The sequence below is a fragment of the Venustampulla echinocandica genome (assembly GCF_003357145.1).
Source record: "Venustampulla echinocandica strain BP 5553 chromosome Unknown scaffold_1, whole genome shotgun sequence".
NCBI classification, from domain to species: Eukaryota; Fungi; Ascomycota; class Leotiomycetes; order Helotiales; family Pleuroascaceae; genus Venustampulla; species Venustampulla echinocandica.
Window position 1 is genome coordinate 3,390,284 of NW_022474206.1, and position 13,447 is coordinate 3,403,730.

General features: G+C 48.1%; 6 protein-coding genes across 6 annotated transcripts; 3 read left to right on the top strand and 3 right to left on the bottom strand.

Annotated features, from left to right (window-relative positions):
• Positions 1 to 143: 143 nt before the first annotated feature.
• On the top strand, positions 144 to 1,759 carry BP5553_03648 (Uncharacterized protein; the record flags this gene model as incomplete). The annotated part of the gene is made up of 3 exons (XM_032012271.1): positions 144 to 436; positions 489 to 546; positions 602 to 1,759. 3 exons carry the CDS (start codon positions 144 to 146, stop codon positions 1,757 to 1,759), a joined length of 1,509 nt encoding a protein of 502 aa, XP_031871964.1.
• Positions 1,760 to 2,107: 348 nt separating this feature from the next.
• On the bottom strand, positions 2,108 to 4,059 carry BP5553_03649 (MFS general substrate transporter; the record flags this gene model as incomplete). The annotated part of the gene is made up of 3 exons (XM_032012272.1): positions 2,108 to 3,285; positions 3,338 to 3,391; positions 3,438 to 4,059. 3 exons carry the CDS (start codon positions 4,057 to 4,059, stop codon positions 2,108 to 2,110), a joined length of 1,854 nt encoding a protein of 617 aa, XP_031871965.1.
• A 990-nt stretch (positions 4,060 to 5,049) lies between these two features.
• Positions 5,050 to 7,238, top strand: BP5553_03650 (Sodium exchanger; the record flags this gene model as incomplete). The annotated part of the gene is made up of 5 exons (XM_032012273.1): positions 5,050 to 5,089; positions 5,146 to 5,175; positions 5,231 to 5,377; positions 5,432 to 6,094; positions 6,142 to 7,238. The coding sequence occupies 5 exons, from the start codon at positions 5,050 to 5,052 to the stop codon at positions 7,236 to 7,238; spliced, it is 1,977 nt and encodes a 658-aa protein (XP_031871966.1).
• Positions 7,239 to 7,981: 743 nt separating this feature from the next.
• Positions 7,982 to 8,593, bottom strand: BP5553_03651 (uncharacterized protein; the record flags this gene model as incomplete). The annotated part of the gene is made up of 1 exon (XM_032012274.1): positions 7,982 to 8,593. The coding sequence occupies one exon, from the start codon at positions 8,591 to 8,593 to the stop codon at positions 7,982 to 7,984; it is 612 nt and encodes a 203-aa protein (XP_031871967.1).
• A 1,158-nt stretch (positions 8,594 to 9,751) lies between these two features.
• On the bottom strand, positions 9,752 to 10,656 carry BP5553_03652 (Uncharacterized protein; the record flags this gene model as incomplete). The annotated part of the gene is made up of 3 exons (XM_032012275.1): positions 9,752 to 10,035; positions 10,086 to 10,272; positions 10,357 to 10,656. 3 exons carry the CDS (start codon positions 10,654 to 10,656, stop codon positions 9,752 to 9,754), a joined length of 771 nt encoding a protein of 256 aa, XP_031871968.1.
• A 162-nt stretch (positions 10,657 to 10,818) lies between these two features.
• BP5553_03653 (Uncharacterized protein) lies at positions 10,819 to 11,747 on the top strand (the record flags this gene model as incomplete). The annotated part of the gene is made up of 2 exons (XM_032012276.1): positions 10,819 to 11,154; positions 11,202 to 11,747. 2 exons carry the CDS (start codon positions 10,819 to 10,821, stop codon positions 11,745 to 11,747), a joined length of 882 nt encoding a protein of 293 aa, XP_031871969.1.
• Between the last annotated feature and the right edge of the window lie 1,700 nt (positions 11,748 to 13,447).

A 13,447-nucleotide genomic window follows, 5' to 3' on the forward strand; every position in this document is an offset into this window, starting at 1 on the left:
TTGTCGCCTTGTCTGAGAGGTGTCACCGCCTTGCAGGGGTCAGCCAGATTCTGCCATAAACCAGGGACCGCATATCAATGTCCACAACTTCTCCTCGATGCTCCAATCTCCTTTGCAAAGATCCGAACTTCAAATCAATCAAAATGCGCCAAAGAATCACCTTCCTCCAGAAGCCGGAGGACTCATTAGATCCTAGGGCACTCAAGATTACAACCAATGCGATCTCAACACCAGCACTCAAGGCTGCGAGGGAAGACCGCTTGACACTAGGGTTTGATGAGCTCCCTCAAGAGCTCTACCGTGTTTTGAAAGCAACCCGTGAGCTACATATAAGGTGGACCAGTGTAGACGGATATGGGTCCATTCCTCCGTTTGTGTCGAGGCTTTCACCCGGCCTACATGTACTCTACACACCGCTAAAGAACAGTAGTAACTCGTAGGTTTAGTCACAACTATTTAGGATTAATCGCTACTAAATTATATTAAAGCCTACTATGTCCTACGTTAAAGAAAGTGTTTGGGGATCTTGATTGTATATCACCAGAGGTATAGTATAGTGCGGCCTCAGGGATCGCTTGACTATTTGCTAATACTCGAATAGCAATCTTTCACAAACGTTTCCGTCGAGCAGCTGGCCCTGCCTGTAACAACTGAATACCACGCGCCGCTTTCGAACCTCAACGATCTGGTGGAATATATTACTCATAAGCTCTGTAAACGCAAAGATGAAGAAGAATGCCTATCCCGTGTTTCGAACCTCCAGTCGGCGTCCTCTCTTGAGATAGACTTTGACACCAGCTCCCACGACCTCACACTCACAGCATTCTGGCCTTCGCGCATCTGGAATCTCAACCTCTCAAAAGCATCACCGGAGCAGCGCCTAGAGGTGGGAATTCTCTCGGTTGAAACCCCAAATGAACCAGAAGAGTTATCACTAGGCGGGTTTCTTACGGTGATCGGCGAACACACCAAGCCCTCCCCAACGTTATTCTCGTTCCCATCCCGCCACCATTCAACCACCCAATCATTCTCGTCGTCCTTCCTCCAACCAACTGGCCTTCACCCTACACTATCATTAAATATATCCTCCAGCGCTCTGCCAATAGAAGACCGCGCCTGCTCCCTCCACGCCCACCTCACGCTTCCCCGCGCCATATTTGCCGATAAATACCAACTCTCAGACCCGCTCTTCCTCAATTCCAAGAACCTATCCGCACTACGTTATATCACATCACCCGTAGACCTTGAGGCTCCCGCCTACGCCATGTCCGTTTGGGGCTCGTCCCTCCTCCTTGAACTCTCTCCTCCAACCCAGAAATCTACTAGCGGGATACCATGGACCGCTCAAATCCCCTTGCACCTCCGCTATTTGCTGCCCAACACAAACCACTCCGGGCTAGCAGCCTTAGATGTACCGTATCCAGTGCTGTTCTGGGCGTGCACCGCGGACGAGGGGACTAAATTTTCGGGCAATCCGTTCGATAGAGAAAATCTGGGTTATGATGGACATTTTGGGAAGAGAACAATGTTTTATCATGTTGCACCGAGTGCAGGTGGGACTGGAAATGGTGGAAGCTTGATCAATACTTTAGATGTGCCTGTTTTGGATTTGGGAAAGAGTAGCTGGGTGGAAACTGGAACAGCGGCAGCGGTGCTACTGGGGTTTTTGTGGGTGGTGTGGTGTTTGGTGAAGGTTTTGAGGACGGAGGGATATGGTAGTCGGCGAGGGGCTCTGGTAGCGGAAAAGAAAAAATTGTGAAGATGAGACTAGCGATATGTTCAGTTTGACGGGATTTAGGTTAGTATTGGATCAAAGATGTTAACGTTCTTTGAAGGCTGAGACCTTTCCTAGACCAGGAATTCATACAGACGGGTACTTTATATTAATAATGTCCTTCTTATCTGTCTAAAATATATTTTATATCACTTTATATACGCTAGACTATGTCTATATAAATGTATAGGTGTGTATAAATGATACCGTGCCACGCCGCCACCATATATATTGTCCAATACCCAATATGAACCCATATACCACTTCCAAAGCCAACTCCGAGTCCCATAGCAATTTCAAATATCCTCAATACACCACCATAAATCAAAATAATCAGTACTCTAATCCTCCAAAGCTACCACTCCTAGCAAGTAAGCGTCTCTCCTCTCTCCTATTCCCACTTCTCGCTTCCTCCACGACCCCTTCTTCAGGGATCTCTACTTCATCCTTAATTCGACTCGTCAAAAACGCTGCAACAAGCGTACTCAAACCACCCGCAGCAAGAACAACCGCAATCGACCGATCCCCGGGTGTCCCCCTCGGTTTCTGCAAGAATTTAAAAATAATGCTACTCCCAATCGTAGCCAAGATCTGCGGTGCAGCAATGGCCATATTGTGGATGCCTAAGATGACGCCTGCTTGGTCTTCTGGACTTTCATCAGTGTGAAGGGTCTTCCGGGAGCGGCGGAGAGCATCGCGTTTGCTGACTTCGGCGCTGATGATGGCGAAGGGAGCCCAGAGGGTTAAGGCCCATGATATGCCAACTATGCCTATCAATGTGGTTGCGGCCTCAATGCTGCGAACGATGAGGGTGGAGAACATGCAGAGCGCGAAGATGCAGTGACTAAGTAGCCAGGCGCGGCGGAGGGTTAACCATGGGATGACGAGTCGGTCTAGGAAACGGGTGAAGCGCGTGGTGTATATTTTGGGGGGGTGTAGCGAGCTTGAGGGGTTCGATGAGTTGGCGGAAGGGTTATCATAGGACGGGGCGATGAAGAAGGGAAGGAAGACGTTGGTGGCGAGTGAGGTGATGGCGTAGATGAGGAGCGCAAAAGTCCCTACCCGGGTTGCCTTTTCGTAGAGCTGGTCAATTTCGACAGGAGTCATGTTGGGGTTTTCTTCGAGGAATGGCTGTACATATATATCGCCGATATAGGAGCTAGAGTAGAAGAGTTGTGGGAAGAAGCCAATCCAAGCGAAGAATTGCACCTCACATACTTTGCGGGTCTGTGGTGGTAATCGACGAATGGAGGTGAAGACCTGTTTGAAGAACGTCAACAAACCACTTTGTCCTTTGGTGGCTGGTGGCCCAAGTCTTGGGTCTCGTTCTTTGATAGTGCCTATGCTGAGGGCCACAGTGCTGCCCAAAGCAATACAGGCAATAACGCAGAGAATTTTGAATTGCGTATTGCCAAAAATCCAGAGATATTTGGGAAGGTTAATATATCCAGCAACATAACCAATGATATTGCCAACGCCGACCACTCGACTTGCCATTGAATTTGCTGCTTCTGAAGAAAAATATTAGCTAGGACATGGTCAAATGTTCAGGAATCGTCCTACCTTGTTGATGACTTGGAGCACAGTCTAGAATGAAAGCTCTAATCCCAGCTTGTACTACGGGATGTCAGCCACCACCTTCCAAAGCGAGGGTAGGTCATACCTGTATTGATAGCAAAATCTAGTATGTATACAAATAATACAGCAACCACAATTATTGTGACCTTAACCCCCTCTGACTCTCGGTCGGCACCAAAAATACTCAGGAATCCGCCCACAATCTCCCTTACCCACGCAAGAGCCAGCAATGACACTATAGTTGCAGCCGCGCCTGCAGCCATGAACGGAACCCGCTTTCCCCATGGTGATCTGCAGTTGTCGCTCAACATTCCAACGTAGGGTTGAACAAGTGTTCCAGACAGGGGCCCCGCTATCCAAACTAATGCCATTAGAGACTTGCTCAGTCCCAAAGCAAGTAGATATGGTGTTCCATTTGACAATTCCACCGCCCATGCCAATTGCAGACCTCCAATGCTGATGGTCAAAAGGATCATGTACCACACACTCTTGGTCTCATGGTAGTCATCGTGGGGGTCATCATCCAGAACGGCACTATCTCCAATAAGCCCCTCCTCTTCCTCTGGCGCCGTGCCGGCTGGAGAGAGCAGTGGTGAATCCTCGTGGACTGGTTTCGACATTGCTTGTACCGAGGGGTTAGGCGGTGTTTCGTCGTCTTCTGACGCTCTGCGCCGAGAAGGGGATGGTTCGTGTTCGTGTTCCCCCATATTTAACTTCCGTGTTGTATTTCCTACAGGTACTCCCAAGTAAATGCACCTCCAAGATCTCGGGTCCTGTGCGGGTTGGCAGTCTCGTACGTGGAGTTAGGTTGATGCTGCTGGTGGCCGAGTTGCCTCTCCTTCTCTTCAGGTCGTTCTTCACAAGCTGCAGATCATCACGAGGCCCGAGTTACTTAAGTTGCTGTCGCGTTTTGTTGCGGGCATCCGGTGGTTCGAGCTGGGCTGACTTGACCGCCGTCAGCTGCCGTCGACGGAGCTTGAATGTCTTGGTACGGAGGCGATAGAGTTATGAGTTCCAGCGCAGACAACAAACGAATTAGGATTTAAATAAAAATGGCTCAGAAAGGGAAGCCATAGAATCGTGACTGTTCACTCATAAGCGGCGGCGGAGTAGCTGGAGATGCGATTCATTTGTTGTTGTCCCCAAGTTCAACTTGAGCTGCGCAAGAGATAGAGGATAGAGGCCCATAATGCATCGTCATTGCCGACTTGGCAGCCTTAGGCCTAAAGAGGCGCATGGGGGGGTTGTGCTGCCTCAGGCTAGAATGGTCCCGGCTTCGCGGCCTACCAGTACCTTGATAGGGATAAACAAGGCAGTACTTCGTACTGTAGAACTGTTATCTTCATTCCTGCCTTTATTTACAATAACGCACCTTGTCAAGTCCCTCGAGTGCTACTCTATAGGCAGTATTTAGGATATAATAGCCTTTGTTGTTCCCCCAAGAGCCGAGTCTCAAAGGATTCCCAACACTCCATCGAGCGCGACAGTATCCGACCACAACCCCAGCTGCAACCCCATTGTCACGAGTTGTCCGGTCTCTGCCCTATTCGACGTGCGATCCGCTCTGTGAATATCCATTCAAAGATTTACATGTTTCCCCCTCCTCCTTACCGCTGCTCGTCATTGAGCCACGACTCCGCAAGTCTTTCGCTTTCCCTGAGCGCCAGCTGCTCCAGCCTCGCGCTCCCAATCGCAAAATGTCTGCGGTAATCAGCAGTGTTATCTTCCAGCTTCTCAGTATGTGGCAACTGTGATCTAAAGATGAGGGCACCCGCTAACAGCTTTTGTTACAGAGAGGGAAGAGGAAGAAGGAGATGGAGAGGGTATGCAATCATCGCGGGAACATAGATGTCGGGTTCGATACTGATGCCAACGCAGGTCCCGATACCTCCGAAAGGGAGATTAAATCATCATGGGCGTTATTCATCATGATTATGCTACTCATTACGGCACTATTCACAAGCTATATGCTTCAGCAGAAGAAAGTGGAGGCGGTACATGAGACGGTGATATCCATATTTGCTGGTATGCAAATCACTGTTGTTTGATTGCGGCGAACAGAACTAACGATCCTCGCAGGCATGACGGTTGGCCTAATCCTCAGGGTCAGCTCCGGCACTTCGATACAAAATCTAGTTACATTCGATTACCAGATCTTCTTCAATCTTCTCCTCCCACCGATCATCCTAGCTTCAGGATATGAGCTACATCAGGCCAATTTCTTTCGAAACATCGGGACTATCCTAACTTTCGCATTCGCTGGAACCTTCATATCTGCCATTGTACTTGGGGTAGTCCTCTGGGTGTACACTCGAATCCCCATCGATGTCTTGGATATGACGTTCGTCGATGCGATATCCGTGGGCGCTACTTTATCCGCCACGGATCCCGTCACCATTCTCGCAATTTTTAATACCTACAAAGTCGATCCAAAGCTATACACGATTATTTTTGGCGAGGCTATTCTCAATGACGCTGTCGCTATTGTGTTGTTTGAAACGGCACAGCAATACAAAGAAGGCAGCGCTGCCGGAACCCTAGGTTTCGTTAATCTGATAGAAGGTATTGGTATCTTCTTGGCCGTTTTCTTCGGAAGTTTGTTAATTGGAGTTGCCGTTGGAATGTCGATGGCTCTGACTTTGAAATACACATACGTCAGAAGGTTTCCGAAGATTGAGAGCTGTCTGATCGTTCTAGTCGCATATGCCAGCTATTTCTTCTCAAATGGCTTGCATATGTCTGGTGAGTTGGTCCCGCCTAACCTAGCGACACATAGCTAACCTACCTAGGCATTGTGACCCTCTTATTCTGTGGAATCACGCTGAAGCATTATGCATACTACAACATGTCTCGCCGAACTCAACTTACTACCAAGTACCTTTTTCAAGTCCTTGCACAATTATCTGAAAATTTCATCTTCATCTACCTTGGTCTCTCTCTATTTACGGAGAGCAAATTGGAGTACAAGCCTCTCTTCATTATTGTAACTGTCATTGGCATTTGCATTGCTCGATGGGCGGCGGTTTTCCCACTCTCAATGGCTATCAATTGGTTCATTAGATATCGATCGAAGCGCAAGGGTAAAGATGTCGCAGATGAGCTACCATATAACTACCAAGCCATGTTATTTTGGGCCGGGTTGCGAGGAGCCGTGGGCGTAGCTCTGGCAGCAGGCATGACCGGCCAAAATGCGTATGCTTTGAAAGCCACGGTTTTGGTAGTAGTGGTGCTAACTGTCATCATTTTCGGTGGCACAACCGCTCGCATGCTTGAGATATTGGGGATTAGGACTGGGGTGGTTGAAGAAATCGACAGTGACGATGAATTCGATATCGAATCGCATCCAGGAGGCTCTTACTACAAGAATTCTGGAGCAAGCATTGGCCACGCGCCAAAACGAAATGTATCAGTAGCTCTGCAAGGACTCCAATCGAATGGCAGTCATCGTGGCCCTGAGAGGGGAAGCTACGCGAGTGGGAACTCCAGTCCACATAACAGACCATCAAGCCTGAGTAGGAAGGGTTCTCAGAGCGGAAGACGGGGTGACCACGAGAGCGAGCAGGAACTGCTTAGACCTGGAAGTGGAGATGACTCGGACATGGATAGCGATACATCAGATCTCCCTCCAGCCGTAAAGCGTTCACCAAGCGGGAGGACGACGGTTCCTGAGAGTGACATCGATTCTCCATACCCAACCTCTGGGTCGTCTGCGAGGGACAATGATGCGCCAGCTCTTACCGCATCCGGCGCCATCAGCCAGCTCCTTCATGGGACGGCTGAAGATCATGCTGCGTGGTTTAGACAGCTGGATGAGGGATTTATCAAGCCGAAGCTGCTGCTTGATGGCGGAAAAGGCCCTCACCATGGTGGGCCTAGCGGGAGTTAACTAGATACCTATGGAAAACGAAAGGTGAACCCAAACGCTGGATAAGCCGGGCATGGGATGGCGTTCGAGGTGTATAACAAGGAAACTATGCTTTCAGTTTTAATGCATTGTTCAAGTTTAGTGCATTATTTATATAACCAGTGTAGAATAGGAGATGGAGATATTCATATGGGCATTCAATATATGTAACTTTTATATTCAGCTCTCCCCCCTCCTTTTCCCTTCCCAGTGTATACATTGCTCACGCGCAGTTACCTTAAGTAAGGTATCATACACGGCGGTGCGTGTCAACGACGTACCTGGTCAGATGCCTGGTCAAGCTGTATATAAATCTGAACACGGTGCTTCAGCCGATGAATTGCCTTCCACGAGTTCAACATCCTCTCGAGAACGCTTAACCTTAAATTCTCACTTCAACCTTAGGCCCTCAAGCTGAATTTAATAGGACTAGCCTGTCCTCCCTCGCCACTTCTAGTTTTGTGCTCTAAATTAATTTGCTAGTATGATGAAGTGTTATTCATGGCTCAGCTCTAGTGGTCGACTGAGGGGTGCTTTTTCAAGGCGATCCAAGGGGTGCTCCTAGTCAAGTTCTAACCTACTGGTACTTTTGAATCTATTTAAGGAAGCTGGCCTAATTCTTGGTACACTCGAAATCCACTGATAATCGCTCAGATCTATTCTCTTCCTGGTGCTGGGCACTTGCATGCTAGGTATGCGACGAGAACAAATTTTAAATACAAGAATTAGACCGAGTTACATCGGCCACGAGCCAACTTTCTCTTCTTCACTGCCCCCTCCACCCCCTTCTCCTCTCCCTCGTTCAACTCCTCCAACCCCTCCTCACACCATTTAATACCGCCTTTCATGAAGGACTTTCCAGCCTCAGCCACATCCCTCTCCACCTCCGCAGTCCTTTTCCTTGCCTCCCCCAACTTCCTCATGCCCGCATGGAAATCCCTCTCCAAATCCTGTACCACCATCGCCATCGCATGGACATCAATCCTCTCCTCCATAAACTCCACCGCCCTCTTGGCCCGTTTCAATTGCTTCTCCAGGGTTTCTGGATCTGCCTCAATAAAATCGAGGCTATAGCCAACCTCTCTGGCGGCCCATTTGGAATATCGCGAGAAGTGTTGTTGTTTTCTGGAGGCCAGCTCTTCCCTCATCCGTCCGATCATTTCATCGAGGTGGTCAACTTCCTCCTCCTCGGCATATTCTACCAGTTCGGTCTTTCTAAGCTCCTTGACCTTGGTGTCGTAGTTCGTTTTGAGTTCCAGAATGGAGGGGAAAGTCTCCATCTTTCTCTTCAGGCGGTTGACTGGACCTTCGGTCGATGTCATCGTGTTGCCTGCCATTGCTCTGAATGGTGGGTGGTCAGAGGTGGGTGAGGGGTGAGGATTTTGGGTGAAGAGAGGTAGGTGGGTGGGTTTGAAGTCGTATGGAATTGCTTTTGTTTGACAGATAGAAGATTGATTGAAGCCTGTGTGACTGGCGGATTGCTTGGACTAAATATTGGTTCAAAAGAGCCCAGGGTGTGAGAAGGGAACTTTGTGTCAACGTTGCTGAAGGAAGGAAGAAGTTGTTTCTGGTGGGAGATCACCCTGCCTTTATGCTTTTACGTGCGGTTGTCTCCCTCAAGTTTGGCAACAATACTAAATGTTCTTTTAGGTTTATTCAGGGGTATTGGTTGTGCTTAGCATTGTCGTGGTCGCCAGGAATTCTTAGCTCCACCCGAGCATGCTATTGTCAAGTTGTCGTTCACTATTCAGACCAATATCAATTTTGACAATAGGATCAAATAAGCATACTGGCATCCAAATGTCTAATAGGGTCAATCGCGATCAACAATAGAGCCGTCCACCCTTAATTGGTAACGTGTTGCCCGACAGGCGATTGTAGTCACCTTCGATCAAATCTAGGCGAAAAGCCGTGAGCTAAATGACTTTGCCATTTAAACAAAACTAGAAAGGGTGCCTTCTATGCTTCAACTATTTATCGGCTCCATCACGCCGGTAAGGCGCAACATAATGGTCAGCAGAGGGCACTCCCGCAGAGCTCACCAAGTTGTAGCTGGTGGATAGAACATACAATATGAAAACTTTACTTATATCCACAGCAATTCAAAAATATCACATTCTAGTCGGCCATGAAGCTTCATGGTTATGGCGTTGATTGTGGTAAGCAGCTTTCTTTATTATTCGGAGACGACCCTATATATCAAACTGGGCATACTTATCAATGGATAGCTATCCCTCGAATTGTGAACACCCGTGCACTCATCATCCTGGAAACTTTGAGGCTCAGCGTGTTCAGGTTTGCATCAGTGCCGAAATGTCCTACCTAATTCAAGGTGGACGCAAAAGACTTGGTCACAAAGGTGCCATCGTAGTCGCGACTCGCTGGTTAGAGTGGGCGACGCCCGTACCCCGTAGACCTAAAATGAAGAAGTTATATTGATATCATAGCGCCCATAGTTTGTGAAGTCAAACTCCATGCTAAATGGCACCAGAGTATCACTGCTGCTTATTCCACTCCACACATTTCTCAAAGTCGACTCCCGAGCCACCAAAGATATCGAGCGCACTCCCAATAGTGAGGTCAACTCGTCCGCCGCTCAAGTTCTTGACATTATCCAGGTCCTGAAGGTTTCGTCCACCACCAGCATAGGTCACTGGTATGCTGCACCATTGAGCCAACTTCTCCACGAGCTGCTCATCGATCCCCTGCTGTAAGCCCTCATTATCTGCGGCATGGATCAAAAACTCCGAGCAGTAAGGCTCGAGGGATTTTATCGAGGCTGATACAATTTCAGCAATCATACCATGTCAAATACGAAAATCTTCCTACCTTCATTGATCTCCATGTCTGTAATAGTCTGCCATTTATTCATAGCCACAAACCATGTGTCATCTTTCTTCCGGCAGCTAAGATCGATGACAAGCTTGCTTTTTTCCCCATCTAGGGCAGCCAAAACCGAATCGAGGCGCTTTTGAGAAAATTTCCCGGATGGAAAGAGAAAAGATGTGATAATAACCTACTACTTCCGTTAATATATTAAACATCACAGCCTCATTAGCGGAGATGCCCCGCTTGAAACTACAATAGCGTTTCAACATACCCGTTCAGCTCCCCGTTCAATCCATTCACAGGCATTTCTGTCTGTAATGCCGCCTCCAACCTGTAAACCTCCCGGCCAAGCAGCCAATGCTTCCTTAGAGGCTTCCTCATTCCCAGGTCCTAGCATAATAACATGGCCTCCCCGGAGGCCATTATCCTTGTAGAGCTTCGCAAAATGTCCCGCCGGGAGGGTGGATACGAAATTGGTCTTCAAATCTGCGGATGCAGTAGTCAGCGTACCACCAACTATCTGTTTAACTTGTCCAGAATGGAGGTCTATGCAGGGTCTAAATTTCGTCATGGCGGGCTATGAAGTTGAAGTTGCGAGAGCTGTTGCTCACCCCACTATGACTGCCAATTCAGTTTCTAAAATCGCGGGGCGGCAAAACCTCGGTCCCCGATCGCGAGCCCCTAAAATACTTTTCTATCACAACTCGACCTTTCCTAAAGTTCAAGACTCAAAATGACGGCTACCTTGGGAAAGAGAAAGCGATCTGCTGCAGTGGTGTCTAAATCTGAGGAGGATCAACGGTCAAGCAGTCCAGGTTCAGACTCCTCGTTGCTAGATGCGCAGGAGATCTTTCGGCGGCATTTCGAATCACAGTTCAAGCCTTTGCCTGTTGTCCAAAAAGCTCCAGCGGCGATTGAAGATGGACCAGATAACCTTTCAGATGCGAATTCGGAATCAGAATGGGATGGGATTTCCGAAGCAGGGGAAGGGGCTGTTGAGGTGATCGAGCATTCAGATGCACAATCGCACATGGCGGCAATGCCCAAGGAGGAGCTTAAGGCCTTCATGGTAAGTCAATTCTCTGCAGTGGACAAACTCCGCTGATTATATTTCAGAGCTCGAAACCCCCCAAAAGTACCCCTACACCGTCTCTAATTCGCGACAAAGCTGGAATCTCCATTGCGGATGATGACGATTCCGAAACAGCCAACCTGAAGAAAGATCTTGCACTCCAGCGACTCCTTGCGGAATCGCACCTCCTCGAATCAGCTAGTAATCCCACCCTGACAGGCAAGAATCGGCATAAAGCTACAGACCTGCGAATGCAAGCTCTTGGGTCCAAGACATCAATATTCAAGCAAGAGAAGATGCCAATGTCGCATAGGAAGGGCATTATTTCCAAGCAAAGTGAAAGAGAGGAGACACGACGGCGAGAAGCAAGAGAAAACGGCATTATTTTGGAGAGGGCGAAAATGAAGCCAAAAAAGAATAGTATCGGGCAGAGAGACAGGGGTGTCGGTGCTCCATCTGTAGGAAAATTCACCGGGGGAACGTTAACGCTGAGCAAGAAGGATATTTCCGATATTGAAGGCCCCCAAAGAGGTGTAAATAGCAGGGGCGGTGGGAGAGTGAGAGGTAGAGGGAGAGGGAAAAGACCATGATAGGCTTTCCATTCTGGAGTGGGTGAACAATAAGTGAGAAGGAAACGACTAGGGCTTACAATGACCAATCCCTTCTCGGCTCAAGTCGAAATAAACGCTGTGCAGTGGTCTGGTATTCGAACTGGATCTGAAAGCTAAGGACTATGAAGAAGGAAAAGGGAGAAAAGGGAGCTATCCGGCAGATGGTGCAACGAAGGAAACTATGGAGGTTTGAGAATCCCATTGTCAAGTTGAATCAAAATCTGGACCTCACAGATAGCCTAGGCTACTTTACCGAGGTATATTATTAGCTCTCTCAGCCCTAAATGCTATGTCGTTATACTGGAATGGTATAATGTACAGTACCTGTGGGGCGTCGTCTAAATAGCAGGAACGTTAGGCAATAGAAGGCAATTTAAAATGCCAATCCTGCCGTGGGTTATATTTATAAATTAGCAACAAAGTGGAATTCCCTTATTATCCCACCGTTGGTGTTGTACTCAAGTACGCAAGTTCCGAGTCCCTTTTTGCTAGTTACGACATTCGGGCTAAAAGTGCAAACTACGACGAAACTTGGGGGTGATGAATCCACTGCTACTCATGACCCTAGAGTCGAAAGAGGCACGCAAAGAAAAGTTTAGGAAAGGTCAATTGTGACCAAACCCCATTCTACCTACGGGCCTTCTACGAGTCATGGTAGACGCCATTCTCAATTGTACAAATTGTGGGCTTCGTATTCCATTACTTATTTAGCACTTAGACTTGTGGTTTTTGTTTGCTAGGGGAGTTCATAGAGTAGGTACGGAAGACAAAAGCGAGCTCTAAGACGGAGACCTCCGTCACATGGCTTCCCGAAGACAGGAGAACCCACTGCGCATCTCTTATCGAATCTTCCAGTATGGCTAGCTATCCTGGAATAGGGAGGAATGGAACTTGCATGGAGAAACTAGAGAAGACTTCTCTTCGGTAGCCTTGAAAAGAAACCCAACCGAGCAAATTCCTGGAGGTTGAAGGTAGAATCATCGACCTTTAGGCGAGATATGCACGAGCACTCGAGTACTCCATACCGTTCGAATGTTCGAAAGGCATTCTAGAGTACATTCCAACCACGGCGGCACCGCGTAGAGTTTGATATCAAATGCGTTCAGTCCATAGCCGAGGAGCATGGCTTTTGTAACATAAGTTGGCTTCTGATTGCCGTGCGATCTCCGCACCGAGTTCGCCGAACATAAGGCGTTGCAATACTTCGACAGAGCTATTCCCATAGGGTCGATCCCATGATATCTTATAAATCGCTTCAGCTTATACTCCATAATATTGGCCCTAAAGTAACAGGGCTACGATCGCCCACACTTGAAAATAATGCAAGCGATTCCGTCCCCACAACGGCGATACTGGTGGTGAGACATAACAAGCCAGTCCATCGAATAACCCGCATGGTTCTAAGACCTGGCTGACCTAGCTCTGCCATATCAGTACACTTACAGATTGCGACTTTTGGCGTCTATCATTGCAGGCCAATCCTGCATAATAAACGGTCGAGCAAAAGCAAACGGCCAAGCTAGAAAATGCCATGATTTTCGCTTTCAAGAGGAGCTATTAACCTCGAAACTGTTGTTGTTTAAACCATGTTTCAATACTTTTGAGTCATTAGCGTTGAAGTAAGAGAATACCAACGAAAACGAAGTGGGCCGACCAGACAATGCTATCAAATGTCCTGG